General features: G+C 36.8%; 1 protein-coding gene across 3 annotated transcripts in view; it reads left to right on the top strand.

The window, feature by feature from the left end:
• The first annotated feature begins 36 nt into the window (after positions 1-36).
• Positions 37-14,682, top strand: part of PUS7L (pseudouridine synthase 7 like) — a 33,499-nt gene continuing 18,853 nt past the window's right edge. For 2 of the 3 annotated variants that reach the window (XM_042946293.1, XM_042946292.1), the window contains exons 1-2: positions 37-72; positions 3,210-4,129. In XM_042946293.1, coding sequence (XP_042802227.1) covers positions 3,226-4,129 — 904 coding nt within the window. In that variant the 5' untranslated portion in view covers positions 37-72; positions 3,210-3,225. Of the gene's footprint in view, positions 73-3,209; positions 4,130-14,472; positions 14,600-14,682 lie in introns of those variants that run through there. The other variant, XM_042946294.1, reaches the window with a different exon arrangement.

Genomic DNA, 14,682 nt, shown 5'->3' with positions numbered 1-14,682 from the left:
AGGCTAAGTATTTTAGCGCTTCCGGACATGCGCACAGTTTTGTGCCCAGGAATTCCGTAACGTGGACGTGAGGTAGACCGGGTCAATCTTGCGAGTTTTGGCGTTTCTGTGGGGGGCAATGACGTGATTAGTAATGGGACCCTCGACTGTTTGTCCGCAGGCGGAGGGCGACATGGGCTAGTATCGTGCGTCGGGGCAGGCGGGGGAAGTGGAGGGAGAAGTGGAGCCATTGGCTGTGTCTGGGGGGTTCTTTCGGATTAGCTAGAAGGCAACCCCGCCGGAGACTAGTTCTGCAAATTGGTGACAGAAAGCAAGTAAGAGTGAATTCGGCTGAGCGTTGGCATTGGAAGAAAGAGCGTGAGGGGAAAAAGCACTCCCTGCTGCATTTCTAACATCTCCCTAGAATCTACCCTCAACCAACAATTACCCTGTCTTGGGTTAGCCAAACTACTCACTTCCTTCTCCACCCTGTACCCTCATCAAGAAATCTGTTTAGGAACACTGCACATTTGTGTTTAACTCCACGTGGGCTCCTTGCCCCCCTCCAGCTCAGCTACATTCTTTTATAAGATGATTGTTGTAATTCCCTGATCATTACGTTCTTTTCAGTTCTACCTATCCTAGTAGTTTAGAATGTCGTCACATCTTGCTTTTACTGGGAGAGAGTAGATCTTTATTCTTTACAAGGCCAATCCTAAAACAGTGCTCTTGATCACATTGCTTTCAAACTCTTGGAATTCTTCATCACATTCATCCTGCTCAGTGCCGTTATTCATCTTATTAAAACAGCTTTTTGGATTGTGCCATTTTTCTACTCAAACACCTGCAGTAGCCATCTATTGACCACTCAATAGATCCTAAGTCCTTGGCAGGGCATTCACTGGCAGTTTGGCTCTAATCCAAAGTGTATTTTCTAGAACTGTACTGTAAGACATTACTCCTGTATCTGGGCTGTTCAATTTTCCCTGGCACATTGCATATTTTGTTTGTATGTTACTTCTACGTTTTTACCTTATTTCTGTCTCTTCAATAATTTTGAAGACTTAGATGGCCACTTCTCACATTACACCTTTTCTGATTCTCATAGGCCGGAGTGATCTCTTTTTTCTTCCTCTTCACTCTTACAGCTCTTATTTTGTACTAGTTTCATTTATTCAACAGTCAGTATTGGTTGCATGCTTACTATATGCTTGACGCTGTTCTGAATGTGAGATAATTAGTCAATTAGGCAGACACGGTTCTTGCTCCCATAGAGCTAACATTGTAGTTGTGAGAGATCTACCGTAAATAATAGGGAAAATTATTAGATAGAAATACTGTGCAGAAAATTGAATAGAGTTTGGTGAAAGAGTGCCTTGCTGGTTCCTTTACCTTATTAGTCAGGGAAGACCTCTCTGAGGATGTCATTGGGGAAGGACTAATTTAATCAGCAGGAACAGTTAACACAAAGGAACTGAAGAAAGCCGGTGTGGTTGGGAGTATAGTGGGTTGGGGAAAGGGTACAAGGTAAGTTTGGAGAATAAACAGAGGCCAGAATCTTAGAAATCTTTGGAAGCCAGGGTAAGTAGTTTGGATTTCATTATAAATGTGATCAGAGGTTTTAAAGAGAATTGTGATATGACTTAATTTGCCTTTTAAATCATCATTCTGGCTATGTGGAGAATGGACTATGGTAGACTAGTAGTAGAAGCAGATGAGAGGCCTTCACAATGTATAAGAATGTCTGGGGTGGAAGTACTGCGTGATCAAAGGACAGCCATCATGTACTGTCATCTCTTGACAGTAATCAGAGAGCCAGATGCTTAAAGCTGATGTAATTTTTTGTGATGAGAAAGTCAAGGTTATGACCAAGATGACGTGGAAGTGGATTGAGGTGGAGATCAAGGACTGTGGTGTTAAATAGATGATGCATGTAGATGGACGTGAAAGTCATGCTGGGTAGACATTGAGGGAGGCACTAAAGGCATCAGTGAATGAAGAAGAGTCATCTGGGGATCAAAGAGAAGATGATAGCAGATGGTAGAGCCTGATGGCATGAGCTTCAAAAGAGCTGGGATTTGGGGAGGTAGAGGAGGGATAAATGGTTTGGAGCTGTGGCAAATAGAAAATATTTACTATCTCCAGGTCCTAAGTTAGGTGGGTGTCAAAGGAAAAAGAGTCCTCACTTGAGAAGACTAGAGAAGAAGCATGAGGAAATAGCCAGGTTTCAGTTATGGCAAGAAACTGAGGAGACTGTGCAGGAAATCACGGAAAGAAGGAAAATACATATATCCTCATTTAGTCTAAGAAATTAAGATATAGAGACTTTGCTGTGATTTCTACATGGCATAATTGGGGGGTGGGGGTTTGCTAAATTGGTTCAGATTGGTAGAATACATTGTAGAAATGGGGTGAAGGTTCAGATGATGACAAATTACCTAGAGATTGTAGTTAACACACAGAACTGAGTAGTATGGGGCCCATGGGCATTTTATCTTTCTTATAGCACTATCTGATATCGTAGCCATGGGTTATGTGAAGGGTGAGTAAAGGCTTCTTCAGAGGATTCTCTTATCTACTGCTTCAAGAAAATCTGTAAGGGTTTTTTTCTCTCTGATGCCAGTTGTATGGTTGGAATTTTTCTGTGCATCAACCTTAAAAACTTGTGTCTGTAAAAGTTTGTAACTGGGCTTTCAAGAAGGTTTAAGATTCTGGATTAATTTAAGCCTATTTTGAAGCATAATCACATTGCAAGTTTCATTTATCAATTTGGACTATTTCCTCCTGTCTTCTAGTCCCTTCTCTCATCTCTAACCCCTAATATATACAAATCTAGCCACAAATTCTCTGGAATTAGTTAGAAATTTTCAGGGATGGGGTTTGGACAAATCATTGTTTAAGTCTGTGTTCTGGTCCCTTCTTTGTGGGCCTACACATGGTATTTTTAAAGCAGACTTGAAACGGACCCATTTTAATTCTGGATAATAGATGGAAGCTTGGAATGGGTGAAAGTAAAGTTGCAAATCATCAGTTTCATGAGAAAAAGATTGCCTATTAGCTTATCTTGGTATAGGAGAGTCAAAATGCCCATGATTTATAGAATTAATTTGTATTTTAAGGGGACCAGGATTGAAAGGGAGAAAGAAAAATAAATCCTGCAAATTTATTTTTTTCTTGTTATCTATAACTTTTCTTTTGGGTAACTGACTGCCTCTTTGTTTCTTTTGTAGGCATTGTTATTTAAGAATGGAAGAGGATACAGATTTTAGAATCCGGTTTAGTTCTTTGTGTTTTGTTACTGATCATGTTGGATTTCGTGGCACTATAAAAAGCTCACCAAGTGATTTTGTTGTTATAGAGATTGATGAACAGGGACAATTAGTTAATAAGGCACCAAGTAAACTGATTAGTAAAGTACTACCTGAGCCAAATAACTTTGCCAAAAAGACAAAACTTGATCTTCAGAATTTATCCTTTGAAGAGGGAAGCAACCAAGAAGTTAGTATTTTTGCTGGGTGCTCTGGTGCTGATCATTATTATCAATCTGGTTCAGAAAGGGAAGATACTATCAGTGATGGAACTTCCAAAGGCGAAGAAGAAACAGTTGATGTTTTAGGTACCTTGTTAGATGAAAAAACTAACGAACTACTGAATCACTTTGCCTGTGATATAAAAGAGAAGTGGAATTCTAAAACTGAGCTAATTGGATCATCTCCTGAATTCTCATTAGGCAGAATCCTTGACAAAAACCAGAGGGCTATTCTGCACAGTGCTATTAGGCAGAAATTTCCTTTTTTAATAACTGTAGGTAAAAACAGTGAGATTGTTGTAAAACCAAATCTTGAGTATAAGGAACTCTGTCACTTGGTATCTGAAGAAGAAGCATTTGACTTTTTTAAATATTTGGATGCAAAAAAAGAAAATTCCAAATTTACTTTTAAACCTGATACAAACAAAGACCACAGAAAAGCTGTCCACCATTTTGTCAACAAAAAGTTTGGAAACCTTGTGGAAACCAAATCTTTCCCTGAGCTCAATCATAGTGCTGGCAATCCAAATGTAGCAATAACAGTAAGATTTCGGGAAAAAACACACAAGCACAGGAAGAGGTCTCTTTTTGAGTACCGGGATCGAAAAGTTATATATACAGGTAATTTAATAAATCATTACCATTTTCCGCAACAAACTTTGTTAAAATTGTGTGAAAGATGAATAATTTCAAATGAATTAAATAGAATTAACCAGAGGACTCTTGGGAAAAATATTTGGGTCTGGTTTTCAGTGGAAGATAAAGCCTTACAAATTACACTAATTTTAAGAATTAACCTTGTTGATGAAAATATGGTTAACATCAGCACAAATGTATAAAGTTGAAGCAGTTAGTTTGTTAACGTTTTATTGGCGATAAATCTTGATTTCATATTTTAAAAGTTATTTTAATTAAAATTAAGTGTTCAGAGATAAGTAGAATGCATCTGCTCTGCTTCGCTTTCCCGAAGTGAAGAGAATACCTTGTTATCTAAAACAATTGAACTTCATGTAAATTAAACAATAAATAAGTAAATAAAACAATTGAACTTCACTACCCAAGGTAGAGAGCCTAAAAACTTATAAGGAGGTCCTTCCTTTGACTCAGTCACTCTTTTAGAGAGGAGGTTCTCAAACTTTAACATGCATTAAAATAACCAAAAGGGCTTGTTAAACAGATTTCTGGGTCCTGTTCTCAGAGTTTATGATTTAGAGGGTTTGGGGCAGGGCTTTTTACAAATTCCCAGGTGATGCTTTTTCTACTGGTATAGGTACCACATTTTGAAAATCACTGTTTTAGTGGGTATATTCAATTCCTAAGATTGGATGGAACTGATGAAATATATATATTTTTAAGTTTATTCATTTATTTTGAGAGAGAGAGCGTGTGCAGGTGCTGGGGTCATGCTCACATGAGTGGGGGGAGGGGTAAAAAAGAGAGGGAGAAAGAGAATCCCAAGCAGTCTCCTCAGTGTCAGTGCAGAGTTCAGCATGGTGCTTGTTCTCACGAATTGAACTGTGAGATCATGACCTGAACAGAAATCAAGGGTAGGATGCTTAACTGACTGAGCCACCCACCCAGATACCCCTGATGAAACCTTATTCTGTAAGTTTAGCTCACCAGATTTAATTGGCCAGTATCTTACATGAAGGATGGGAAGTGTTTCAGATGGTCATGTTTTATAGATTCATACAGCAAAGCTTTTTTTTTGGTTAAAAACTTTTATTTATTTATTTTATTTTATTTTAATCACCCAGTACTCATCATGATACTCCTTAATCCCTATCACCTATTTCACCGATTCCCCTCTGAAAACCATCAGTTTGTTCTCTATAGTTAAGAGTCTGTTTCTTGGTTTGTCTCTCTCTTTTTTCCACTTTGCTTATTTTTTTTTTGTTTTTTTTCTTAAATTCCATATGAATGAAATCATATGGTATTTGTCTAACAGACTTTTTTCACTTAGCATTACTCTAGCATCATCCATGTTGTTGCAAATGCCGAGATTTCATTCTTTTTTATGGATGAGTAATATTCCATTGTATATGGTATATACAGAAGTATATACACCTCTTTATCCATTCATCAATCCATCTATGGACACTTAGGTTGCCTGCATGCCTGGGATATTGTAAATAATGCTGCTATAAACCTAGGGGTGCATGTATCCTTTTGAATTAGTGTATTTGTATTCTTTGGGTAAATACCCAGTAGTGAGATTTCTGGATCATAAGGTAATTCTATTTTTAACTCTTTGAGGAAACTCCCTACTGTTTTCCACAGTGGCTGTACCAACATCCACATCCTTACCAACACATGTTGTTATGTTGTTGATTTTAGCTATTTTCAGAGATGTGAGGTGATACCTCATTGTAGTTTTGATTTGCATTTCCTTGATGATAAGTGGTGATGCACATCTTTTCATGTGTCTGTTGACCATCTGTATGTGTGTTTTGGAGAAATGTCTGTTTGTATCTCCTGCCCATTTTTTAATTGGATTACTTATTTTTTGGGTGTTGAGTTATATCAGTTCTTTATATATTTTGGATACTAACCCTTTTTTGTATATGTAATTTGCAAACATATTTTCCTATTCTTTAGGTCGCCTTTTTGTTTTATTGATTGTTTCCTTTGCTGTGCAGAAGGTTTTTATTTTGATGTAATCCCAATAGTTTACTTTTGCTTTTGTTTCCCTTGCCTCAGGGAACCTATCTAGAAAAAATGTTCTGTCAATGATAGAGAAATTACTGCCTGTCTTCTTTCCTAGGATTTTGATGGTTTCCTGTCTCACATTTAGGTCTTTAATCCATTTTGAATTTGTTTTTGTGTATAGCGTAACCAAGTAGTCCAGTTTTATTCTCTTGCAGGTAGCCGTCCAGTTTTCCCAACACCATTTGTTGAAGAGACTGTCTTTTTCCTATTGGAAGTTCTTTCCTGCTCTGTCGAAGATTAATTGACCGTATTATTGTGGGTTCATTTCTGGGTTTTCTGTTCCATTCCATTGATCTTTGTGTCTATTTTTATGCCAGTACCATACTGTTTTGATCACTATAGATTTGTAATATAACTTAAAGTCCAGAATTGTGATGTCTCCAGTTCTGCTTTTCTTATTCAAGATTGCTTTGACTATTTGGGGTCTTTTGTGATTCCATACAAATTTTAGGGTTAGTTCTGTGAAATATGCTGTTGATATTTTGATAGAATTTCGATTAAATGTATAGATTGCTTTGGGTAGTATAGACATTTTAACAATGTCTATGAGCATGGAATGTTTTTCTGTCTTTTTTTTTAAATTTCTGTCATCAGTGTTTTATAGTTTTCAAAGTATAGATCTTTCACCTCTTTGGTTAGGTTTATTCCTAGGTATATATTATTTTGGGTGCAATTATAAATGAGATTATTTTCTTAATTTCTCTTTCCCCTGCTTCATTGTTGATATATAGGAATGGCAAGTATTTCTATACATTTATTTTGTATCCTGTGACTTTAGTGAAGCCATTTATCAGTTCTAGCAGTTTTTTGGTGGAATCTTTAGGTATTCTGTATATAGTATGTTATCTGCAAATAATGAAAATTATACTTCTTCCTTACAAATTTGGGATACCTTTTATTTCTTTTTGTTGTGTGATTGCTGTGGCTAGAATGTATCACATTGATTGGTTTGTACATACTGAATAACGCTTGCAACCCAGGAATAAATCTCACTTGATTGTGGTGAATAATTTTTTTTTTAATGTATTGTTGGATTCAGTTTGCTAGTATATTGTTGAGAATTTTTGCATCTGGGTTCATCAGAGATATTGGCCTTGTACAGCAAAGCTTTTTAAATAAAATCAGCAACCCAAATTTGTGTAGATTGCATGTGGCACAGAAACAGGATTGTATTATATAATACAGGATTCTGTGTTATAAATGAAGAGATTGGACCTTGAATGTAGGTCTTATTTTATATTATGACTTCAGTTCATAAAAAGATGTATGAACTTTTTAGTATCTTTAAGATTTAATCTCCACAAATATAAAAATGGAAAGAATAATACCATGGGCAAGTTACTTAACAATTTGTAACTTTTTGTTGTACTTTAACAATGGGGTAATAGTAAAACCTAATTCACAATGATATTCTAACAATTAAATGAAATAATGAAAATGTTTAGTATGTAATAGTTATCCAGATGTTGGTGTCTCTCCTGGAAATTTCTGTCTGGTTGTGTGACTTGCTTTATCCATGAGAAAACTGCTGGTATAGGACTTGATACATGAGGCATGCAGTAAATGGTAAGAGATAAATCTGTTTTGAAGGAAAAAACAAAACTAGTTTTACATGTGGAAGGGAGAATTGCAGTTAAGTGATTTAAGCAGTTATAGATTTATACTATTTGAAATTCTAACAGCATTACTTTGAATTAATGAACTAAAAAATTATGGAAACTTTTTATGTATTAGTGTAAATTAGTTTTACAAAATCTATGAGTAATTGGAGGGGTATGTTAAGGGGAGGAATTGATGGTACTACTCCAGAGAATAGTATGAAGATATCGGGATATCCATAAGTCCAAGAACAAAGAAAAAGACAAAGGTAAAGTATACTTATCTCAGATTTTGTAAAGGCCACTCTTTTTTTAAGAAAAAAATAGTTCATATAAAAAAATTTCTTAATAAGTAGGCCTATCTAAAAAGTAGAACACTTAAAAAACTTTTTAATTTTAGTTGTTATAAGGTATATGTAACAAAATTTACCATTTTAACTACCTTTAAGTGTACGGTTCAATGGTATTGAGCACATTCATATTGTTTTACAACCATTACCATCATTTATCTTCAGAACTTTTTTATCTTCCCAAACTGAAACTGTATACCCATTAAACAGTAACTTGCCATTCTCCTCTCCACCAGCCATTGGCAACCACCATCCCACTTTCTGTCTCTATGAATTTGACTACTCCAGGTATCTCAGATAAGTGGAATCATAAAATATTTGCCAAGTTGTGACTGGCACATATCACTTAGCTGAAGATCTTCAAGATTCATCTATGTTGTACGTGTGTTAGAACTTCCTTCCTTTAAAGACTGAATAATATTATATGTATATATACCACATTTTATTTACCCATTCATCTGCCAATGGACATGGGTTATTTCTATCATTTGTCTATTGTGAATAATACTGCTATGAACATGGCTGTAAAAATATCTGTTCAAGTCCCCATTCTTAGTTCTTTTGGATGTGTACCCAGAAGTGTAATTGCTGGGTCATATGGTAATTCTGTATTTAATTTTTTGAGGTAGCACCATATCCATTTTCCTAGAATACTTTTTGCAGAAGAAAATATATGAAAGATTTAAATATCCAATGAAATTTTTATTTTAAGAATTGTATTTTCCAGCTCTATAAGTGTCATTTAGTTCTTTCTTAGGTCTTCAACTTACTATGTTTTTGTTTTCCTATAATCTTTGAGCCTATTTTTAATAGGTCTTTAAAAAATGTCTGCTAATTCTGTTGCTGTCATTTCTGGATGTGCTTCTAGTGAATGTCTTTTAGTTGTGTTGTGGGTCATATTTTCCTGCTTCTTTGCATGTTTAGTAATATTTTTTGAAGGTCAAACTTAGTGAGTGTTACCTTGTTGACTGTCTGGATTATGTTGTCTTCATTTAAAGAGTGTTGAACTTTGCTTTAACGGGTAGGAAGTAATTTGCAAATGCATTTGAGGCTTCATTTTGAGTTTGACTAAGGGAGGTCTAGAGTAGGCTTTACTCTAGAGCTGTCAGTCATATAGTTCTACTATTATAGCATGATCCTTCTGTGGCTTCTCCTGCATGCCCTTGCTATTTAGTTAGATCTCTCCTCTCTCTCCTCTTTGGCTGCTCTCCAGCTTTGTATAATCTCTGACAAAGAGATTACAAATTGACTAGATTACAAATGACTAATATTTCATCATTTAGCCTGGTGGAATGTGGTAGCCAGCATTCTCATAGCCCCCAGTGATCCTCAACTACTGATATTCATGACCTTTTGTAATGCCCACCCACAATGAATCAGGGCCATCCTGTCTAAGTAATAGAATATGGCAGCCACAGTGAGTGACTTCTGAGGCTAGGTCATAAAAGGCATTTCATACTACTTATTCTGACAGAACCAAGACAGCATACCTTGAAAACACTCAAGAAGCCCTATAGGGAGAAACTGAGGTTTCCCATCACTAGCCAGCATCTACTTAGCCACTGATGTGAGTGAGCCACTTTGGACATGACCTTTAGCTTCAGTTAATATTTGACTGCAACTTCATAGTATCCCTCAAGCCAAAGCGGTCCAACTTCTGAATTCCTGCCCCACAGAAACTGCTGGAATAGTATGTTGGTCTTCTCAGACTGCTGTAACAAAATACCGTATACATGAGTGGCTTAAACAGTAGGCATTTATTTTCTTACAGTTCTGGAGACTGGGGGTCCAAGATCAAGGTACCAGCAGGGTTGATGTTTAGTAAAGGTTGTCCTGTTGGGTTGTAGACAGCCATCTTTTTACTATGTGCCCACATGACCTCTTCTTTGTGCACACATGGAGAGAGAAATTAAGAGAGAGGAAGGGAGCTCTCTGATGTCTCTTCTTATAAGGACACTAATCCTGTTGAATCAGGGCCCCACCCTTATGACATAATTTAATGTTAATTGTTTTCTTACGGGTCCCATCTCCAAATTCAGCCACATTGGGACTAGTACTTTGACATAGGAATTTGAGGATTGGGGGTGGTTGTGGTGATGCAGATATTCAGTCCATAACAGATAGGAAATGCTTATTATTGTATGTCACTAAAATTTGGGGTGATTTATTGTGCAGCATTAAATAACATATTTTGGTACCAGAAATGAGTTGCTTCTATAACAAAAGCCTAAAACTTGTGGTAGCAATGTCTTTGGACCTGTTGGCAGGCAGATGTTTGAAGTTACCTCAGGGAAGCTATCAAGGACAGTTTAAAGGAAGAGACAGTATTATTAGAACCTGGAAGAAAGGAATACTTGTTATGTAGTGACAGAAAGTTTGGCAACCTTGTTGTAGGCAGTAAAATGTAAAGTAGAAATGTTTCTAAAGAGGAGCACTGTAGCTAAAGAGATTTGTAGGCAAAGTGTTGAAGGCTTCTTTTCTACTGCTTGTAGTAAAATTCTAAAGGAAAAACTGCTAGATATAAAGGAGCTAGAACTCACTGGGTTCAAAATCATTTTTTTCTTAAAAAAAAAAAAAATCCCCAGTTTCTTAAGATGGCACATTATGTTTAAATTAAGAAATGGCTTCCAGACAAAGAGAAAATCATGGCAAGGTCAGGACATGTTCTAGCAAGGAAATCTAGGGTGTGAACTGTGAAATCCTTTTTTAAAATTTTTGCACAAACGTCTACCAGTGTCTCAGAATGATTCAGACAGGCAAAGGCCCTCTGGGGACTTGAAGGGCATGACTCAGGGATCCCCTGTGTTAAACAGTAATACACCTAAGGATTTAGGGGATATTTTCCCTCGGTATCTTCAGTAGAAGCCCTAAGTTGAAAACATCTGGTCTTCACAAAATTTGAGTGTATCCTTGTCTAATAGAGTGAACCCACATAGTTTTTGAAAAGGTCAAATACAGTACGAAATAGAGGCCTTTGTACTACCAAACTTTTATTTTGTATTTATTTATTATTATTATTATTTAATGTTTGTTTATTTTTGAGAGACAGACAAAGCATGAGCTGGGGAGGGGCAGAGAGAGAGGGAGACACAGAATCCAAAGAGGCTCCAGGCTCTGAGCTGCCTGCACAGAGCCTGACACAGGGCTCGAACTCATGGACTGCAAGATCATGACCTGAGCTGAAGTGTGGCACTTAACTGACTGAGCCGCCTAGGCACCCCAGTACTGCCAGACTTTCAAAGGCAGGAATTGGGCTAAGAAAACTACTGCATTATAAATAGGTAACTTTTACAGAAGAGGAAGTTTCACTTGGAGGGCAAAATTGACACCCAAAAGTGGACTCTAGAGCTATAGTAATTATTTCCAGACACTGGGAGGACTGAATGCTAATAAAGGAACAACAACGTATACCTGGCTGGATTCAGAACTGCTGTGTAAGAGTAACTTGTAGGTATATCTATTCCCCCCCCCCCCCCCCCCCCCCCAGTTTGAATAAAGAGTATATAGCACTTGTCCTATGTGTGTTTCAACATTTCGAGGTGTGTGAAAAGCAGATTTGTCCCTTTGTGTCACGGTCCTTCAGAGCCTTCATATTAAGAGAAATTGTATTTGAGGATTCTGATTTGATATGTACTCAAGGAACCTTATCTATAGCTGGGCCTGATTTAGATTAAAAAAATGCTAGAATTTGAACTGTTTTAATCGTATGAGTGTTGGAGGCCTTGGGAAGGAATGAGTATGTTTTGAATTGGGGGTTTGTGTGGTCGTACTAAAAGTATTCGAGCCAAAAGGTGGATCGTAGTTCTCAACCCCAAGATTCTTAATGCTCTTCTCCTGGTACTCACACAGAGTGGCTTTTGCGGCCAGTAGAATATGACATAAGTGATGGTGTATATGTCTTCTAAGGCTAGATCATAGGTAGCATTATACTTCTTGCCCACGTTTCTTGGATTGCTCATTGTAGGGTAAGCTGGCTACTATACTGAAGTGAAGATATACATATGGCTCACTGGAGGGCTGAGGGCTGTAGCCAACTGCCAATACAACTTGCCAGCCATGTAGGTGAGTCCCCTTGGAAATGGATCCTTCAGCTCCTGTCAGGCTTTTGAATAACTATATTCCCAGCCACATCTAACTGCAGCCTCTTGAGAGAGCATGAACTCAAACCACCAAACCAAGCTGCTCTTGAATCTCTGACCCACAGGCGCTATGAGAAATAAATGAACACTGTAAGCCACTGAGGTTTGCAGTGACCTGTTATGCAACATTAGATAAATAGTATATAGCAATTAATCCTAGGTATGTGCAGATTACTAAAAAGCAAACACCTCAAGGGATCACCTATGCAGATTTCTGGAACTCTTTGTGCACACATAGCTTCCTCTTATCTAGAACTCTGCCCTGTGAATTCCAGCCCACTCAGCCTTCCTGAACTCTAACCTCCACCCTTTTAATTTAGTACAACCGCTGTGTTCTCCCTGGATTCCTCCTCCCTGTGCTGTGGTCAAGTAAATATCTCTATGCCAAAAACAAACAAACAAACACACAAACAAACAGTATTTTAGGACTCGCTTACTTTGTTTTCCTTTTCTTTTTGGATCATAGTTCTATGCTGCCTGTTCTCCAGTGTCTAAAAACAGGTGTTTCTTGTATTTTGTCCAGCTTTCTATTTGTTTACAGTGGGAGGTCGAATCTAGTACCAATTATTCTAACAAGTGGAATTCCCTAAAAGTGAATTTTATTTTATTTTAATTTTTTTAATCTTTTTTTTTTTTTTTTTGAGAGAGAGAAAGAGAGACAGAGTGCAAGCCAGGGAGGAACAGAGAGAGAGGGAGACACAGAATCCAAAGCAGGCTCCAGTCTCTGAGCTGTCAGTACAGAGCCGGACACAGGGCTAAAACCCACGAACCGCGAGATCATGACCTGGGCCAAAGTTGGACACTTAACTGACTGAGCCACCCAGGTGCCCCTCTAAAAGCGAATTTTAAAATTTAGCATAGTTGGTTTTCTTTTTAAACACTTCACTTTTTCCAAGTATTTAAGAAAATGTTATAAATTAAACTTATAAATTTGGTGATCTTTAAGTTTTCCTGTGTTGTTTCCTTATTAGTTACTAACTGAATGAGATTCAATGTAAAAAGACAAATTTAAATCAATTAGACATTTGTAATTGGAATATATGGGAGTCTCATTCTCTTAAACATTCCAAGTATGTAAGACACAGATTCATTTATACAAACACTAAAATTATGGGTTTGATTCTCCTTAATATTCCTATTCTAAGTTCTAAATCCTCACAAATGAAAAAAAAGTGCTTATGCTCTACGGCTAATCCGCAACAAATGATATAGTTTCAGACGATTTGGAGGTTCCTTCCTACATGGCTGAGCTTGCTTAACAGCTAGTGAGTGACATACCCACATTGTCAGGGGTAGATTTGACACCTTAAACCCTAGTTACCAAACACATAAACTTCAAAACTTTTAAGGATTTGTTTGTTGGCCTTCTTTTTTGGAATACAGTTTCCTGGTCTACTTTGAAAAGTTTGTGACACCTAGCCCGGCTGCTGCAACACTTGACCGAATTTTGCATTTCTTTTACTCTTCAGGTATTTTGGTGACTTGGGTGCCTGGGTGGCTCAGTTGGTTAAGTGTCCAATGTCAGCTCAGGTCATGATCTCAGGGTTCATGAGTTTGAGCCCCGCGTCGGGCTCTGTGCTGACAGCTCGAAGCCTGGAGCCTGCTTTGGATTCTGTGTCTCCCTCTCTTTCTGCCTTTCCCCTGCTCAAATTCTGTTTCTCTCTCTTTCTTAAAAATAAATAAACGTTAAAAAATATTTAAAAAATATTTTAGTGACTTCTGTCTATTTCCACAAATTTGATATACTTGAGGGGTATATTTTTTCAAATTGTTCCTAATTGACTCTCAGACATTTTGGTTCTAGGACACCTGAAGGGGATAGCTCTTATAAGTCATCGGAGACCACAAACAACTTTCGTTTGTGTGTTTATTACCTATTGATATCTAACCTATTAAAACAGAAAAATTGTTGGACCACCATGTTGTATACCTGAAACTAAAGTAATATTGTTTGTCAACTATACTTCAATTAAAAAAAATTTTAATATATAAAGTTGTTTAAAATAATCTATTACTATTAAAATAAGTTTTAAATTAAACTTTTTTCAATTAAAAAAAATTTTAATATATAAAGTTGTTTAAAATAATCTATTACTATTAAAATGATAAGAATTTTAATAAAAAAACATTTCAACTATAAATTAGTGACAAGAAGCATTGTTTTACAGTTCTGCAAATCTTTCTAATGCCTGATTTCATAGAAGTCAGCTGGATTCTCATATCTGTTCTTGCATTCAGTCTGTTGGAATTTCTTGTTTTGAATGAATCAAAAGAACAAAACTTAGCTTCACACAGGTATGTACTTGGGAAAGGGAGAACATTATAGACCCTATGAAATAATAAGGTCCCATAAATCTTACAAATACAGAAATATTTGA

This window comes from Panthera leo, chromosome B4 (assembly GCF_018350215.1).
Source record: "Panthera leo isolate Ple1 chromosome B4, P.leo_Ple1_pat1.1, whole genome shotgun sequence".
Classification (NCBI taxonomy): Eukaryota; Metazoa; Chordata; class Mammalia; order Carnivora; family Felidae; genus Panthera; species Panthera leo.
The sequence above is the reverse complement of the archived record's forward strand: the minus strand, read 5'-3'. Positions and strand labels throughout refer to the sequence as shown.